Source organism: Opisthocomus hoazin, chromosome 1 (assembly GCF_030867145.1).
Source record: "Opisthocomus hoazin isolate bOpiHoa1 chromosome 1, bOpiHoa1.hap1, whole genome shotgun sequence".
NCBI lineage: Eukaryota > Metazoa > Chordata > Aves > Opisthocomiformes > Opisthocomidae > Opisthocomus > Opisthocomus hoazin.
In genome coordinates, this window is record NC_134414.1 from 21,187,987 (window position 1) to 21,204,076 (window position 16,090).

A 16,090-nucleotide genomic window follows, 5' to 3' on the forward strand; every position below is an offset into this window, starting at 1 on the left:
ACCCCTGGGTCACATATCTGTTGGTCTGTGTATGAGTAAACAGACATAGTGGCGAATTGCCAAGGGAACAGCTTTTTTTTTTATAAAAAAAAAATTTCTTTTAGATCTGCAAATTGGAAAGAAACTGCCATTCCCCACAGCTCGTGCCACACATTTTAACAGCAAGTGCTGAAACAGCAGCATGCATGCGACAGCAAGAGCTCACCGCATGGTGGGGAGCTGTAGTCAGCAGTGGAGCAAGGCCAGCAGACAGCTCAGGAGAACGGCAGCTACACCTGCCTTTGACACCACAGCAGGCCCAGACAGAGAGAGTAACTCCTATGTGATCCAAACCAAAACAGCCATATTTGCTTACTAAAAACCCTACCCACGTTGATTTTGGACACTACTGAATTCTTTCCTAACAGTGTCAGTAGCCCTACAAAGCATCCTTATTATATGCCAGATTTTACCCCCAGATGTAAATATTCTGAATTCCATTAGTTTCAGCAAAAGAGATACAAATGTTTTATGAGGCCAACATTTCAACTGACAGAAAATCAGTGAGACTTGAAAACCAACGACACATATCTGCTTGTGTCTGCTCATAACTTGCCTCAGTATCAAGCACTAAAACTGTCATCAGATGCTCACTGAAGTCAATGCAATTCACTGTGCAATAGGAGAACATCGACTGATCTCTTCAGCATCACCCAGACAATTCAAGCAAGACCACTCTGACCTACCTACCTGCTTTTAATACTCCATATATGCAGCACATAGGAAGAGACAGTGGCCCAAGTATTCAAAAATGTGGATGGTAACTTTCAAGTATAAATCTACAACTTTAAACATTATTAGGACCTTGAATGAAAAAAGTGTCATCAAAAAGGAATTCATTTAACATGTCTTAAGTGTGGCCCCTACAACTTAGATACCCAGAGTCATCAGTCACTTCTTAAAATCTCAAGTGTATTTTCCAATGACAGTCTGGCTGGGAACACACAGATACTAAAGGTATTAATCTGAATGCAATCTGCGCTCATTCATATCCTCACAATTTACACTTAAGAGAGTATTTTGCTTTGGGTTTGTTTTGGTGTTCTGGTTTTTGTTTTGTTTCTTTTTTTCTTTTTTTTAATTCTTCTATTCTTGATAGAAATCTACAATTCTGACAAATCTCCTCTGATATCCCAGCCAGAAGTACATGACTGTATCAATTTAACAGATTGTCAGATACATAAACAAATAGCATTAGCTTTTCAGATCCTTGTTTGGCAGACACTCTATTAGCTGTCAGTCAGTAATTCTGACAGAAAAGCTGTTGTCCTTTCTTCCTAAGGACAAAAGAGATATCCACTCTGGAAAGCAAGCCACATACTTAGCCTTGATGATTGACCTTAGCAAAAAGCACAGCACATGATTTATTCCCTAGAGCTGTGATTAGAAGCAAATTTCTCTTCAGATGTCTCCAGTTTGGGAAAGATTACAGATAAACAGAGTAATTTCTTATTCCTCAGATAAGGGAACACTACTTCCATCATACTTAAGAGTCCATATATCACACACACTAACATTATATCATATGTACTAACAGTAAGAGCCACTTTCTGGAGACTGTATGCACTCTACAGGGAGCAAGAAGAGTTGGGAGTAAAAAAAAAAAAATGCACTTGACTACAAAAACAAATATGACTTATTTCTGTATCTTTTTGTGGTTAGTTTCCATGTGATGGCCTTGGACTCTGAAACACCATCAATTTCCATAACAGTGGTATCAAAAGCTGTACTTCTAAACACAAGTTCTGAGGTTCAGAAATGAGTATAAAAGCTCTAGCTTTGATTCAAAACACCTCTGGTCACAGAGGGAATACACTAAGCAGGTGCTTAAATCAACCTACACCTTGTCACACTTCGATGCTACTCTCTTCTGATGTTAAGTTGTACTGCTTTGGCTGGGACAGAGTTTTCTTCATGGTAGCTTGTATAGCGTTATGTTTTGGATTTGTGACAAAAACAGCATTGATAATACTGGAATGTTCTTGTTACTGCTGAGCAGTGCTTAGACAGCATCAATGTCCTTTCTGGTTCTCACGCTTACCTGCCAGCAAGTCGGCTGGGGGTGCACAAGAAGTTGCGATGGGACACAGCTGGGACAGCTGACCAAAGGAATATTCCATACCATACGACATCATGCCCAGCAATACAACTAGGAGTGAAGTTTACTGGGGATGCCATTTCTCAGGGACTGGCTGGGCATTGGTTGGCTGCTAGTGAGCAATTGTTTTAGGTTTTTTTTGCATCATTTTTTCTTTGTTTTGGTTTCTTTCCTTTTTTATTAAAAAAAAACAAACCTTATTAAACTGTCTTTATCTCAACCTACTAGTTTTCTCACTTCTATCCTTCTGATTCTCTCCCTTACCTCAGTAAGAGGGAGTGAGCAAGTGGCTGTGTGGTGCTTAGCTGCCTACCAGGGTTAAATCACAATGTAAGGTAAAGAGCTCAAAATTTTTGAAGGACCAATAAACCTACCTTGTCCAGGTTCATACTGATTTACAGTCAGTTGATCAGGTTTATGTTTGATATATCCCTGCTTCAAGCACTTCTCTAAGAATATGTCGCAAATTTCAGGAAGACCTAGTTATAGAAACAAAACTGTAAGCAAGATAGGATAAAAATGTAAAAAGCTATCCTTTCTTTTTACGATATAATAACTGGACAAAATACACAGAAACAACTTCATAGATATGCAAGTCCATCTTTAATATTGATCACTCTGGATTTGTTGTAACACACACATTAAAACTGGGGGTCTGATCTGCAAGTCCGATACATTTATAACATCTCGCAATTATAAAGGCTGTTGCTCCAAGGCCTCTGCATTCAGAAACCGATCACTCCTTACAAATGCAAACTGCACGATCTCTACACATAAATAAAAGCATACCAAACCAGAGGCAAAGTTTCCATCAACTACAGTAAAAAAAAAAATGCAGTCAAGAAGCAAAACTATTATGCAGAGAGTCAGAAGTTGTGCAGAGCGCGCTCTGAAAATTTATCCCCTAAAAATCTGTTACCGAATTAGATTACACATCACTGAAAAAAAATCTGCTGAAGTTAAACTGGTTTGAAACCCGAATGAAAGTTACAGTCCTTCACTGAATCTTTAGTTTGATATTTTACCTGAGGACTTCATTGCAAAATTCTGTTGGAGAAACATGTCAGTAATAGCCTTTCCATGAATCTATTGATTTTTAATTGTTCTCCCTCAATGAAGTGTTTATGCTTTTCTCACACATAAAATAGTCTAGCTGGGAGACTAAGACCAGCTCAAATATCAATGCCCTTATGATTATATAGCTTCGCTGTTAAAACCGCAGTGTAACCAGAATTCTTCTGTTGGAAGCTACATCCACCCCAGTACACGTGCACACCTTCAAGTTCTATCGGAATTTAACTCCCCTATTTTACTATGTTTAAACTTAAGACTATAAGATGACTCACTTGCTTTGCTCTGACTCATAGCTCTCAACTCCAAACAAGAGTTACTCAAACCTTTCCAAAATTGCTCTCAGTCCAAAGAAAATTTTATTTTTGTGTGCATCCAGCAAGCTTTAAGCTAGTCAAGATAAATATACACAGCAATATACGTCACAGCCCCTAAACAAATGAATATGTAATTTGTAACACACAATTGTTGTATGAAACTAAAGCTAAAAAAGAATGACAATTAGAATCCTAAAAGCCTTATTTGATGGGACCTCAAAGGGCAGCAACCCCTGGCTGCAGGTGACTGGAATACAAGCTTCCAGCACTCAGTAATTTGGAATGGATCTCCTTCAACAGCAGCCTTCAATGTGTGGTTAAGATACAGTGAAGGCTCTCATTGTATTAGAATCTCCCCTCTAATTAGAATCTCACATTCATATCTCAGTGAAGCTTAAAGTCTTTACATAACAGTTCAAACATCAGTGCAAATTATGCATGACTTAATAGGGAAGTTCTCACCTCCAGGTAAAGGTTTGTCTTTATCAACGTTGTTGTTATCATAGCAAAACTCATATCCAAAATGTTTTACTCTTCTATGCTTTAAAGTCTTCTGGGCTGTAAAAACACGCAAGTTTAAAGTAAGATTAGACTATATAAAACAGTATAGGCAACTTACTATGCTTCCCTATTCCATCTGACCTCTTAAACAGTCTTTCATTAACAGCTGAAACCATGTACGTGACCCTTTTCCTTCATGGCACACACTTCTGCCTTATTACCTTTTGTATTTCATCAAGTATCATATCCACTGCTGTTTGAAGTCAAAGTGATGGTGGTTTTGTATATGCAAGAAGTAGGGGGTACCAATTTTATTGAGCCATGCTTAATGCATCTTTATCCTTGCCCTGATCTCTGAACTTGCACTCGATTAATATCCTATGGATACAGCACAGCCCTTCACTTTCACCAATTACCAAGTTACATGTTAACTAAGGTCAATATAGCCCTTTGTGTTGTTCCAAGGAACAAAATCTGCACAGAAACTTTGAAGTGAATTCCAAGAATGATTCATTTAAGAGATTTAACTCCACAGAGCTCAGGGGAAAGCACAAAAGCAGCCACAATGTGTGTCTCACTGACTTCTTTTTGGTTTAAGAGAAGACACAGCTTCTCAGCTGGACATCAAACTACAAGCGTAACCGCTACAGAACAGTCTTGGCTTGGCATAAGACACCTAAAAAACACTTCAGTTGTTTCTGTATGCAGGAATATTATTTAATTAAATCTATACCTGAATAGCAATTCAGACCACTTGTTCTCAAGAGTTTATCACTTGCAATATATGACTCCATTTTGAAAACACTAAGAACAATCAAGCAATGACTTCAAACAATACATGTACCAAGATGTAGACTTCTTGTAAACTGAAACTGTAGGAAAACACAGCATAAAAGTATGGAAGGTCTGGATTTCTATCATTTTGCCCACCATTTCGAGTATCTTCTTCTCCTATCCAGTCAATACTTTCCAACATCCTCCTTTCTTCTTCTGGAGAAATAATCTTTTCAATGACCATTAGGCCTGGAGGCAAGCTTGTAGGAACAGCATTCTGCCAGAAAACTAGGGTGTATGGAGAAAGAGGATATTGTCACTGCTTAGAGAAAATAAAACCATGTGTTCCCTACAGTGATATGTAATAGGTATGAGAATATAGTATAGCTGTAGAAATATTTACTTTAATGCTACAATGGAGACTTCATTGGGGTCTTATTGGTGTATGAATAATCCATTTTTGGCATGACAAAACAGGATAAGATCCAAGTTTTGCATCATGCAAAGAAAAATTTTACTGCGTAAGACCAAGAAGACTTCACACTATTCAAATGCAAAACCAATTGTGATTTTCCTGTCAAAATAATGGTAAAAAGAATTCCCCAATCACTTCAGGATTCTACCTGCATTTCATTTTAGTTTTCCAGAACTTTGGTGATTTACCAAATCACCAGATTATTCTCTGTTCAGAGAAGCAATCTGTAACCAAATATGGAGGAATATAATGCAGTACCTAGGTGAACACCAAATATTGGTGATGCAGGGACAGTCAGTCTGCTATCCTAATAGTTTTTTAAAAAAAAAGCTATTCACTGCAGAATGTACAGACCAACAGCAGGAACCCTTTTCACTAGACACTATAAAAGCTCATAGAGAGAACAACAGTTCCTGTACTAAATAGCTTACAGTCAGCCATAAAAAAAAGCCTGGTGAGAAGGGGTGGGGCAAAGCCTGAAATCTTTTTACTTCCGAAATAGAGATCACAAGACTAAAGTCACATAAGAAATCCAATGAAATGTCCAGAGTTTCCTGGGTCCCAGTTTAACCCCTTCATCACAAAACCTTCATGTGCAGCACTGAATGATCTGGAAACTACCTAAATCCTTTTCCCTTTTGCCTCTAAGTAAAGAAGTTCAAATTAGAGTATCCTATCATGAAGTACAAGGAGCAAAGATTATTTTATGTCCTGAATCTTATATTCTGGCTTTCATCCTCTGTGTCTACTTACACAGACTAGCGTGCTCTTAGCTATTTTTACAACCTAGAAAGTAAAAGCAAAGGGAAGCAGTACAGAGGTAGTTAAGATATATAGGAAAGCAGAAAAACTGTACCTTTTTCCACAAAATTAATATATAGAACAATGTTTTGGCCAACATCTTCCAGTGTTACTTCTTTTCCATTAAGGGCATCAAAGGCTTTCTTGGCTTCTTCTGTTGTCCCATATTTCACAAATGAATATGGCTTATTCGGTGGCATTAAGAGTGTTTCCACCAACCCATATTCTTCTACTATCCCGAGCAGTTGGTGCCTACTCATCCCATTACCGAGACCACCATTGGCAATAACCAGGCTCTAATTGAGGAGTAATTTAAAAAAAAAGAAATGGAAAATTAGTGATGATTGTTGATTCATTTAAAACTAACACTCTACCAAGAGAACAGCTCTATAAAGAAAAATTAAGGAAGCCCATGACTACTCTTTTACGTACTCCATGCAAGATATTTACATTTCACTGAGCTTGGTATTATGAGGCTCAGGCAACCTTTGTTCACCCAACACATATTCTGGCAGAAAAGCTTGCAACCTCTAGAGATACCTCCTCCATAGTGTGTAGTTACTGAAGCATTTCAGCTTCAAACCAGCCTGCGTGCATCAAGTGTACTGCAGGCAACCAGCAACACTGGCACACAAAATTCTGGAGGCTTCTAAAATGGATTTTTTCCGGAGACCTCCTACCACTAACAAAAGCAAACAGAAAAACCTTTGAAGACCTTGATTATTTTTTAAGACAGGTTTTCTCATCTCTGCCAAGGAGTCTCAAAGTATCGACTGATATTCCCACTCCCACTTCACATCTCCACATACATCAGGTTCACCAAAAAAAAGCGATAGCCTCTACAAAGAAAGCATCTAGTTCTGTGCCAGAACTCTTACCTGAAAATTCCCCCCTCTTGTATTTATAAACAGAATGGATGTATGCCCCATCCTTAGGTAACACGGATTACTTCATGCACAATATCTGCTTAATTCTATATTTTCATAGCAATCTATGTCCAAAATTATCAAGGAGTATGCAATTTGTGACGACTGTTGCTGACTTGCCAACTAACAGAAGAAACAACAAAACAAAACTTTTCAAAGGAGTATTATTCAAGAAATATCCTTTGAAAACACATAGGCCTTTTCAAAATAAAGAAGTTCTTTTGACATCTAAATAGCTATATAGCATAACTGGATGGTCAGTCTAATCATGGTGGTTGAAAAAAGTTTATGTCCCTTTTTAAGGCTAAGTGAGGATGCAGTCTTGAAGTTTTGACTGAGCTCTGGTGACTCCAAACAGCTAGCAACAACTTACTTGGATTGACTCCATGTAATACCTTTCTAGAAAGCTTTCAGACAATCTTTTCCTTAAAGTCTGTAAATGTTCTACGACGTTTTCTGAAGGCATCTGGTAAATTGTTCAATTGTTACAAAATTATAGCATTTTACTTCTCTAAAAGACACCAGATTAGGTTTAAAACTGAAGAGAATGATTATAAAAAAAAAAATTTTATCTAGTGAGCGTGCCTGAGGTACTGCTTTGATTACACCTATTGCGATGGCTCTGTTAACACTTGTTCTTAGCACTGCATCAGGCTGTGCATTACTGGTCACGTTTTTCAAAGGTGATCACATTATTAATTGTTGTTATTTTGTAGAATGTTATTAATAGGGATGCCCATGTGGGTAGAGGAAATGCAGAGACTCAGACCAGTGCTTTTCACTTGCTGTAGGCACTTCATCTACAAAGACCATCACCACACGACGGCAGCATGTACAGCAACTGATCACGTTCTCCTGACTAAGCAATTTCAATATAACCAGTCTTTCACACAAAGCCTGAAAGCTTTTTGTGTATTCTTAACATAAGTTTATCACCAGCACTGTGGTTTTGTTTCATATATCACTTATTGAAATGTTTTGTCATTGATGATAATCTTGCTGGACCCAGAAAATACTCTTTGGATAGATTAGATGGATAATTTGGTATCTAGGGCAGTGTTGAGGGGGAAAAAATATCCCAGATTATGAACCCATTTCCAAGCAACACTAGAACAACACAGTCCCTGCTCCAAAGAGCTTACACTACATACAAGATTGCCGGGTCATTTTAGCATATACCCACATGGTGAAAACTAAGCGAAGACTAAGCCCTATTTTGTTAGAAAAAAGTATAAAGATCTAACCAGTGCTTCCACATTTGAATGGGAAGAATGTGCAGGATCAAGATTAACAAGGGTAAAGTAAATGATACTGCTCTTCAGTGTTTCAAGCCATTAGCACGTCCCCACAACTTACTGAGGAGAATTATGAACTGTACCTTCCTCTCTTTCTGTCTGCAAGTTCCTGTCACTTACTTTTTGCCACACCAGTATCTGCGATGCCACACTCTGATCTGCTGTAACTCTATACTGTAGAAGAAAACTAATGATCAAAAAGCTGAGTACTTTTCTGTTAGATTAGGGAACAAAGGGGCTTATAGTGAAGTTCATTGAACTTCGTAAGAAAGCAGAATTCCCTCCTATCTTGTCCCCTTTTGTACAAGGGAAGGGAAAGTTGTCTCCTTTTCAACACCTTTAAGTCAGTCAATCAGTTCAACTCTCACAGGACCACAGTCTAAATCAATTCAGGTGAAGAAAACAATGTGGAAAAGATTTTTAAGACAGACATGTTTTTAACAGGGAGTTTAGATGAGACAAATTGTACTTGATAGAGAAGATAGAGGAAAGAGAAACAAAAGCTAAAAGCTAAAGAAATCACACAGCGAAAGAGAATTTTATCTACTTCAACAAGGTAACATTCCCCATGCTTCCTACTCCTGCCCAACCCAAGAACTACTGTTTCAGACTAAAAACAACTTATCCAAAGGCCATGAAAGTCTCTCCACATACATTAAATTGCTGAATCACAGTTCTGATTTGAAATCAAAGAGATGCAGAAAACCCTCCATCTCAGGAAGCACATTTTGGAGAACTGCATTTTAGACAGAGCATATGTGAGAACAGAACAGAGATAAGCAGCATTTTCACACTACTAGCAAAATCAGAACTGCCAGTCACCTGTGAGGCATGGGAGATGCACTCAATGCCCTCATGTCTCATCAACGTATGCTGAGCTCTGACCTGCTTCCTCAATACCTTCTTCTTCATTTTATGGACTTTCGTATGATCTTCACTCGTTTTAGCTTGCATGCTGGAGATCTGCGAAGCAGAAGTAACAACACACAGTAAGTGCACTGCTCAAAAAATTAAATACTTCAGTCTGCTCCACACAGACAGCGCCCCCATCTCATATTTTATCTCTAGGATAGTAATAGGACTTTCAGTAATTCCAGATTTTATTAATTATCTGGGGCTGACAAAAATGAGTCTGCAAAGTATGGTCTTCATCAGTCAACAGCACATTTTTCCCCATCTCTGAAGTTACATTACTAAACTTTCTTTCATTAAGAGGATCCCCCTCCAAAATAAAGCCTTATAAAGACTGCCATGATGCTAAATATAATTTTCCAGTTTTTCTCTTCCTCTTCTCTCCTTTATTCACAATAACATTACACCCATTTGCCGTTTTAAACCTGCTTGCCCCTCCTGTTTTCACACAGCAGTTTCATTTAATTTCCTTAGCTCTACAGTCTCTCCAGGGCAGAATAAGAGAAAAAAATACATGTGGAACTACCGTGAGATTTGTACCGTCTTAGCTTCTACGTTATTCCTGCCTCACTGAATGCCTGAGTTGGAGATAAATTTTTCACATTTCGCTTCTTTTTTCTAATCGCAACTTTCAAGGGAATATGGCTTTTGGCAAAAATTTCTTTTATTGAGGGTAGAAAAATGCGTTCTGTACTTAGATAGCCAAGAACTAGCAACCACGATGCTCTATACCTCATTTACCACATCTCCCAAGGCCAAGCTTCATGCAAATCACATTCCTGTCATGAGAAGGAACAGAAAACTCTGTACATATATTAACTATTAAATTTAGTGGCAACACAGCATTCACCTACCAGGGACTTAAGGGCAACTCATTCACTGGCATTCTCCAGGTTTTGTTGCATTTTTTGCCGCTTCTGCTTTACCACCACACAAAGATCATACCGTACCTTCCTATATCCCTCTGAGCCTACTTTCTTTTCCCTTCTCTCTTCCCACTTCCTTCAAACCCAAGGGGAGAGTCCAGACCCCACTGTGACAAAGCTCTTAGATACTGATGTCACTAGACTTTGCCCTTCTCTTTTTCTCTCCCTACACCATAATCCCTTACCCCTAGTTTAGGGGCTGCTTCTCTTCTCTCCCAAAAATCCTCCTAACAGTACAGGTGGACAATCCAACTGCAGTTGTCTGTCCTTTTCCATTCTTTTATCAATGCTCTGATAAGAACCCTTCCACCTCACCATCTTCTTGAAGTCTCATGAAAAGAGGCAAATTTACATCAGGCAGATTCTCCTCAGTGCATCTAGCTGGTTACCCTTACCAGGACTCACCTGACTCGCAGGCTCATTCAGCAAGCTTACCGTGACCAAGCTGCCCGATAATTAACAGATTTGGTCCAAAAGGCTCAGCCTGCCCAACTTTATTTGCCACACACCGGCGAACAGTGCCAACAGCTTTACAGACTTACAGCCCGTGCGCCGGGTTCTTACCTTCTGGGGAGGGGGACAAGCAGTCTCAAACTGCTTCACAGGAAAGTACAGGAGGGACTCCTCTGTGGTTCGGTGAGGTGGGCTTACAGAAAGAGAGAGTGAAAATACGGGATGGGAACCACGCAGGCCCGGTTCAGAAGGAAAAGCACGCAGGCTGTGTCGATCACCCAGACGGGTCAGACCGCCGTCAGGCAGCCTCTGCAGAACAGCGAGGCAGGCGCAGGGGTTGACCTGGCCTTGCCCCCCTCACGGGCCGGGAAGCCGGCGACGCGGGCCGCCCGCGCTCCCGCAGCCCCCCCCCCCCCCCCCCCGGTGCCCCGCCGAGTCCCCCTCCCTCAGAAGGAGCGGGGCGAGGCGGGGCGAGGTGAGGCGAAGCGAAGCGAAGCGGGCGCAGCAGCCCGGCCCAGCCGGCGCGTTACCTGGCTGGCGGCGGCCATGTCGGGGCAGGCGGGCAGCCCGCCCCGCCGCTCCGTCATGGCGGCGCCCCGCCCCCGGCGGCTAACGCGCGGAGGAGCCTGCCGGAGGGGAAACGTCTCCGGCGTCGTCGCAGCATGAAGGAAGGCGAATCTCTCCGACACGAATCGGTGTGCGGCGACGGGTTTTCCTCGGCGCCGGCGGGGTCCCGGGGCCGCGGTCAGACGGTTCCTCAGGGGAGGCGCGTCCGTGGCGGGGCCTGCGCTCCCAGCGCCGAGGGAAAGGCGGCGGTGCGGCGAGGGGGAGGACGCGGCCCGCTTCAGTCCCTGCCGCGACTCACGCCCGTTGTAGCTGTTCCACGTCCACATCTCTGCACCCGAGTGCCGCCCGCCCTCGCTTGCCTGCAGGCCCTCCCCTTGCCGCCTTTAGTCTCTAAAGAGAGCCCACTCTCTGTCATCCTTCCCATCGATAAAGTCTGCCTCCAAGCCCGCAGCAGAACAGCGGCACTTGAACGCTCGCCTGAGCCCCGTGCCCAACTCCACGTCTTTGCCGAGGGCAGTTCAGGGCAGAGCCTCCTCCAGCATAGGGGATCCCAAAACAGCCGCATCCACACAGTGGATTCACTCGGCTTCCCCGGGGCTGAGAGGCTCACCCAGAGACCATCACCTAGACGGGCCACCATCACTGACCATGTTACCTTTGGCAGGTCCCACACTAGGGACAGAGGAAGCCATCCCAGTGCAGCCAAGGCCATGTGAAGGCTGAGCTCTGGCTGTACACATGTATTTCACCACTTTTCACCTGCTAAGGCAGCTCAGTAAACCCGTGCTATTGAGCAACACGTGCCTTGCTGAGCAGAAGCATCTCCACAGCTCGGTAACTCCCTGTGTGAGAAAGCAATCCCTTAAAGCAGAGATGGAGCATGTAAGTCTTCACTTCATTTTTCTCTGCTGTCATAGACTAAACAAGCTTCATACTATGCCCCTAGACATAGCCCTTTCCCCTTTCTTTATCCAAAATACTGAAGCTCAAGATTACCGGCTTTTTCTGTCTACCTGACAAATATTTTCACTATAGCTCATTATCTTAGGACTGTCTTTCTTTCCTCTTTCTATTTAAATACCAAGTTGATTTCTCCCTTCCAGCCTCCTGTGGGTATTTAACCTTCCTCAAGATGAATTAGGTGTGGGATTCCTAGCTGGGTGGTATGCAAGGTGACTGATGAGCCTGTAAACCTATAGTCAGAAGCCAGCTGCTCGACTTTGTCACAGATCCACACTCTGGAGGAGTCTGCTGATGTTGTTAGGTAGGGCTGTGCTCACTCAGGAAAAAAAATACCTTTTGCTTGGAGCATATACCACGCCCCGTCCCAGGAATGCAGCTATCCCATGTGCAGGAGGTACAAGCACACTAAGGATGTGAGGCTGATGGAGCGCAGCCACCAGCATGTGAAGGTAGTATTTGGTCAGAAAGGTAGTCCCATTTCTGTCCTTCCACCAGTCTGTGGCATTATGTCACTCTCCACCTTTGACCCATGCTGTGAGTAGCAAGGTATTGTGATAGCACAGATCTTTTGCTGAAGTTTTCTCATATATAAAGTGTGAATATTAACTGCCTACCTAGTAAGAGTATAGCAAGGAGCTTGTTAACCTTTGCAAACACTAATGATTAGCATCACCTGGTCTTTTGGTGAGCCAGAACAAATGGGGGGGAAGAACAACCAGGCAACGTCAACAGCTGCTGTCTCTGTTAAAATATTCTCTGAGGCCCTGGAAACCACTAAACCTGAAAGCTACAGGAAGGATGATCCTGATTAAATTGATTTGTAATTCATTACCAATTTGTCCTGACAAGTGGAAAATACCTGCCCAAAGGTTGTTTCCGTGAAGTGTGCACGTTCCAATTCAAAGCCCTAATTGTGTGGGCTCTGCATTCTTCTGCTTGTCTGTTCGTGTGCGATTTATCCCACTGGGGTGCATTGTTGGTAAGTAAGAAGTAGAACATGGGCTTAGTGGAATGTTACATCTTAGAGCACAAACCACGAGGTTCTGGCAGCTGCCTGACTCTGTGTTCACCAGTCAATGTTTGGGTTTATTCTGCTTTATTATTTTGAAAATTGCTTTGTGGGGGAGAACAGACTCACTGCACATTTTTTTCTTGAAATACCTCTGTGTGATTAGCATTGGTCAAGAATTTGTGATGCATATATTTTCTTTCTAAATGTGTCAAGATTTTACTTCTATAAACAGCATTCTCACATGAGAAAATTCCACGGATTAAAAGGAAAACAGTTAAATGCTGATTATGGGGTTTTTAGTACAAGCTTATTTTGGTCAAACCAGAATTGTTAGTCCCTTTATAATTTAAGCCCTGAAGCGTGGTGCAGTCCCTTGTCATGCTAGATAACACAGGCACAGACTCCTCCTGCAGATATCACAGTAACCCTCCTGCAGATATCACAGTAACCCACAAAATAGTTCACAGAAGTGGGGATTCAGATACATTTACATTTGATGTTAATATAATCTCTGATTAAAAGAGCTTTGGGAGAAATCTCAATGTTTCTTTTAAAAATCCAAGTTTTTTTAATGATGATATTTTGATTTTAAAATTCAGCAAATATTCTAGTTTGAAATTAAGCTTTTACAGTTTTCTTAAGAAAAAAAAAAAAAGATGTTTATATCAGAAAATCTTGGCTCTGGCTCTAATTATATTTTTAAATTGATAACCAGGAAACATGTCTTCCAAAGCAGAATATCATACTCCCATTTACTCATGGGTGAGAAATAAAATGCTGCTGACCTTTCCCAGGAACAAATTACAGTACTCACTATTCTGTTAGCTATTTTGTATTTGCCACATTCCCAGGGAGAGTCAAGGCATTTGTCTATTCCTTCTAATTCCCCATCCACTTCATATGCAGTGAGTAACCCTTCTGTCTCCTTCAACAAACCAGAGGTTACTGGTCTGTACATGAAAAGACAATCTTGCTCCCTTTTATCCCAACACAAGTCAAGCCATGCTTTAGCCTAATGTGATCACGCTGGATTTCCATCACTTTCAAATCCAAATAAAAGAAAATCGCAGAAAGACAGTAGGATTTGCTGTATCAAATTTCTTGATTTAAGAAGCTGCAGTTTAAGAATCATGACAAATAGCATACTTTTCAGCATTGCAGTTTGTTACAGAAATAAGAAGAAACCTCTCAGCATAAAATCCAGCTCAAAATCACCCACAACTAGTACTGTAGAGGAGTACCATAGTCAATGATGAGACACAAGATGAATTGTTTTAGGATAGCATTCATGTAATAGGTAAGGACTGACAAATATCTGTTGACCTAAATTCAAAATGTGCTGCTGCTTGTGATAGTAAAATTCTCCATAGCAAAACTCTGCAATGCCAAAAGCTTATATTTTTCAGGAAGATAGCAAGGCTGACATTGTACTGCATGTCATTTTGGTTCTGCATTTGTGCTGTTTAATGCTAGATTTCGTATTTCTTTCTAAAAAAGACAAACAGCCAAAAACAACTTCAAGAATTTTTTAGCAATTGTATGAGACCAAAAAGAAACATGAGAAAACTAGACCCTGGTAAAATCAATGGGAGTTGTGCCACTTATTAAAATCAAGGCAGGTTTTATCCTTATTTTCAAATGCTAGCAAACAAAAAGCTTCTATTCTCAAGAGCCTTAAAACATCAAGTAATATCAGTATGCTTTCTGATTTCTAAGCCTTAGGCTGCAGTCTTTTTGTTCCTCCAAGCTTTTTTCCACAAATATAAGACTTTGGACTACATTTTTTTTTTCTTTCCTTTAATAAAAGCTGAAATTTTACTGAAATATTCAGACTCAGGGTACTGGAACTTTAAGAAATACATTAAATAGCATAGATCTCATGATAAGATTGTAAGATTTGGCAACACTGGTTTTGTGGCACAAATGCTCGATTATTGGCAGGTTCACTTCCATCGTTACAAGGTACCATCCTCTTATGAAGCAAGTTTCTTTGGCACGAACCACACACCTTTTTCTGAGCAGGCCGGTTTCAGTTCTGCGCTGGGACAGATACAGATCTTGTCATCCAGAGAACCAAACCAGTCAGTGAACGTTTAGGATTGTGGGCACTTCTGCTATGCCATGAAATTGCATTAATGAAAAGGAAGCCTGTGTTAGCAGAGGCAGGGAGGAAGAGCTTTAACTTCTGTTGTCAGACATGCTGCAAAGGTGTGTGTGCATTGCTGGGTCACCGTTAATATCTCGCTAGAACTAGGAGCACAATTCTGTAGGCTTATCATAGAATCATAGAATAGTTTGGGTTGGAAGGGACCTTTAAAGGCCATCTAGTCCAGCCCCCCTGCAACGAGTATCTTCAACTAGATGAGGTTGCTCAGAGCACCGTCCAGCCTGACCTTAGATGTTTCCAGGCCCCAGTAAACAGAAAATCTTTGATCTCTTCCTGGAGAGTCCTCAGAAAACTCCTGTGAACTTTCAGGCAGAAGACAGAAATTACTGTAATTATGATGTGCATGCTGCAAGTCTAAAGACCTTTTGTTATTGGTGCTGCCAGTCCAAAGCTGCAGCTCTTAAGAGGGTCCTGCAGGGCAGGCACACAGAGGTCAACAAACAGAGAATTTCCTCATTTGATTAAGGAAGGATCTTACAGCTAGGAGCTGTAAATTCCCTAGGCACAATTACTAGAAAGCATAATATCCATGAAGATCAGCTAAAAGCTCCCAATGCAGCTCCTTGTGTGCTGTCTCCTGCCAGTTTTTCTGCTCACAGAAAACCCCTCAGTGAATGGTCCCCAGCCTTCAAAGTCCCAAATGCACCAACACTAAGAAAATCATACATTGCAGGCAATAATTTTGCCCTCAGTTTTCATTTTCTGAGTTTTCTCTGGCCATAAGCAATCCTGGAGACTTAGGGCTTTAAATCCTTCCAAAACTGTGCCTTCTCTGCTGTAAGAATACTACTGA

General features: G+C 41.2%; 1 protein-coding gene across 3 annotated transcripts in view; it reads right to left on the reverse strand.

Moving 5' to 3' along the window:
- ALKBH8 (alkB homolog 8, tRNA methyltransferase) overlaps positions 1-11,434 on the reverse strand; it is a 50,902-nt gene extending 39,468 nt beyond the window's left edge. Inside the window, exons 1-7 of one of the 3 annotated variants that reach the window (XM_075418297.1) lie at positions 11,119-11,431; positions 10,700-10,781; positions 9,120-9,260; positions 6,132-6,372; positions 4,957-5,088; positions 3,988-4,083; positions 2,512-2,616 (exon numbers count right to left, since the gene is read on the reverse strand). In XM_075418297.1, the coding sequence (XP_075274412.1) occupies positions 2,512-2,616; positions 3,988-4,083; positions 4,957-5,088; positions 6,132-6,372; positions 9,120-9,251 (706 nt within the window). In that variant the 5' untranslated portion in view covers positions 9,252-9,260; positions 10,700-10,781; positions 11,119-11,431. Of the gene's footprint in view, positions 1-2,511; positions 2,617-3,987; positions 4,084-4,956; positions 5,089-6,131; positions 6,373-9,119; positions 9,261-10,699; positions 10,931-11,118 lie in introns of those variants that run through there. The other 2 variants (XM_075418289.1, XM_075418302.1) reach the window with 2 other exon arrangements.
- Positions 11,435-16,090: the final 4,656 nt, after the last annotated feature.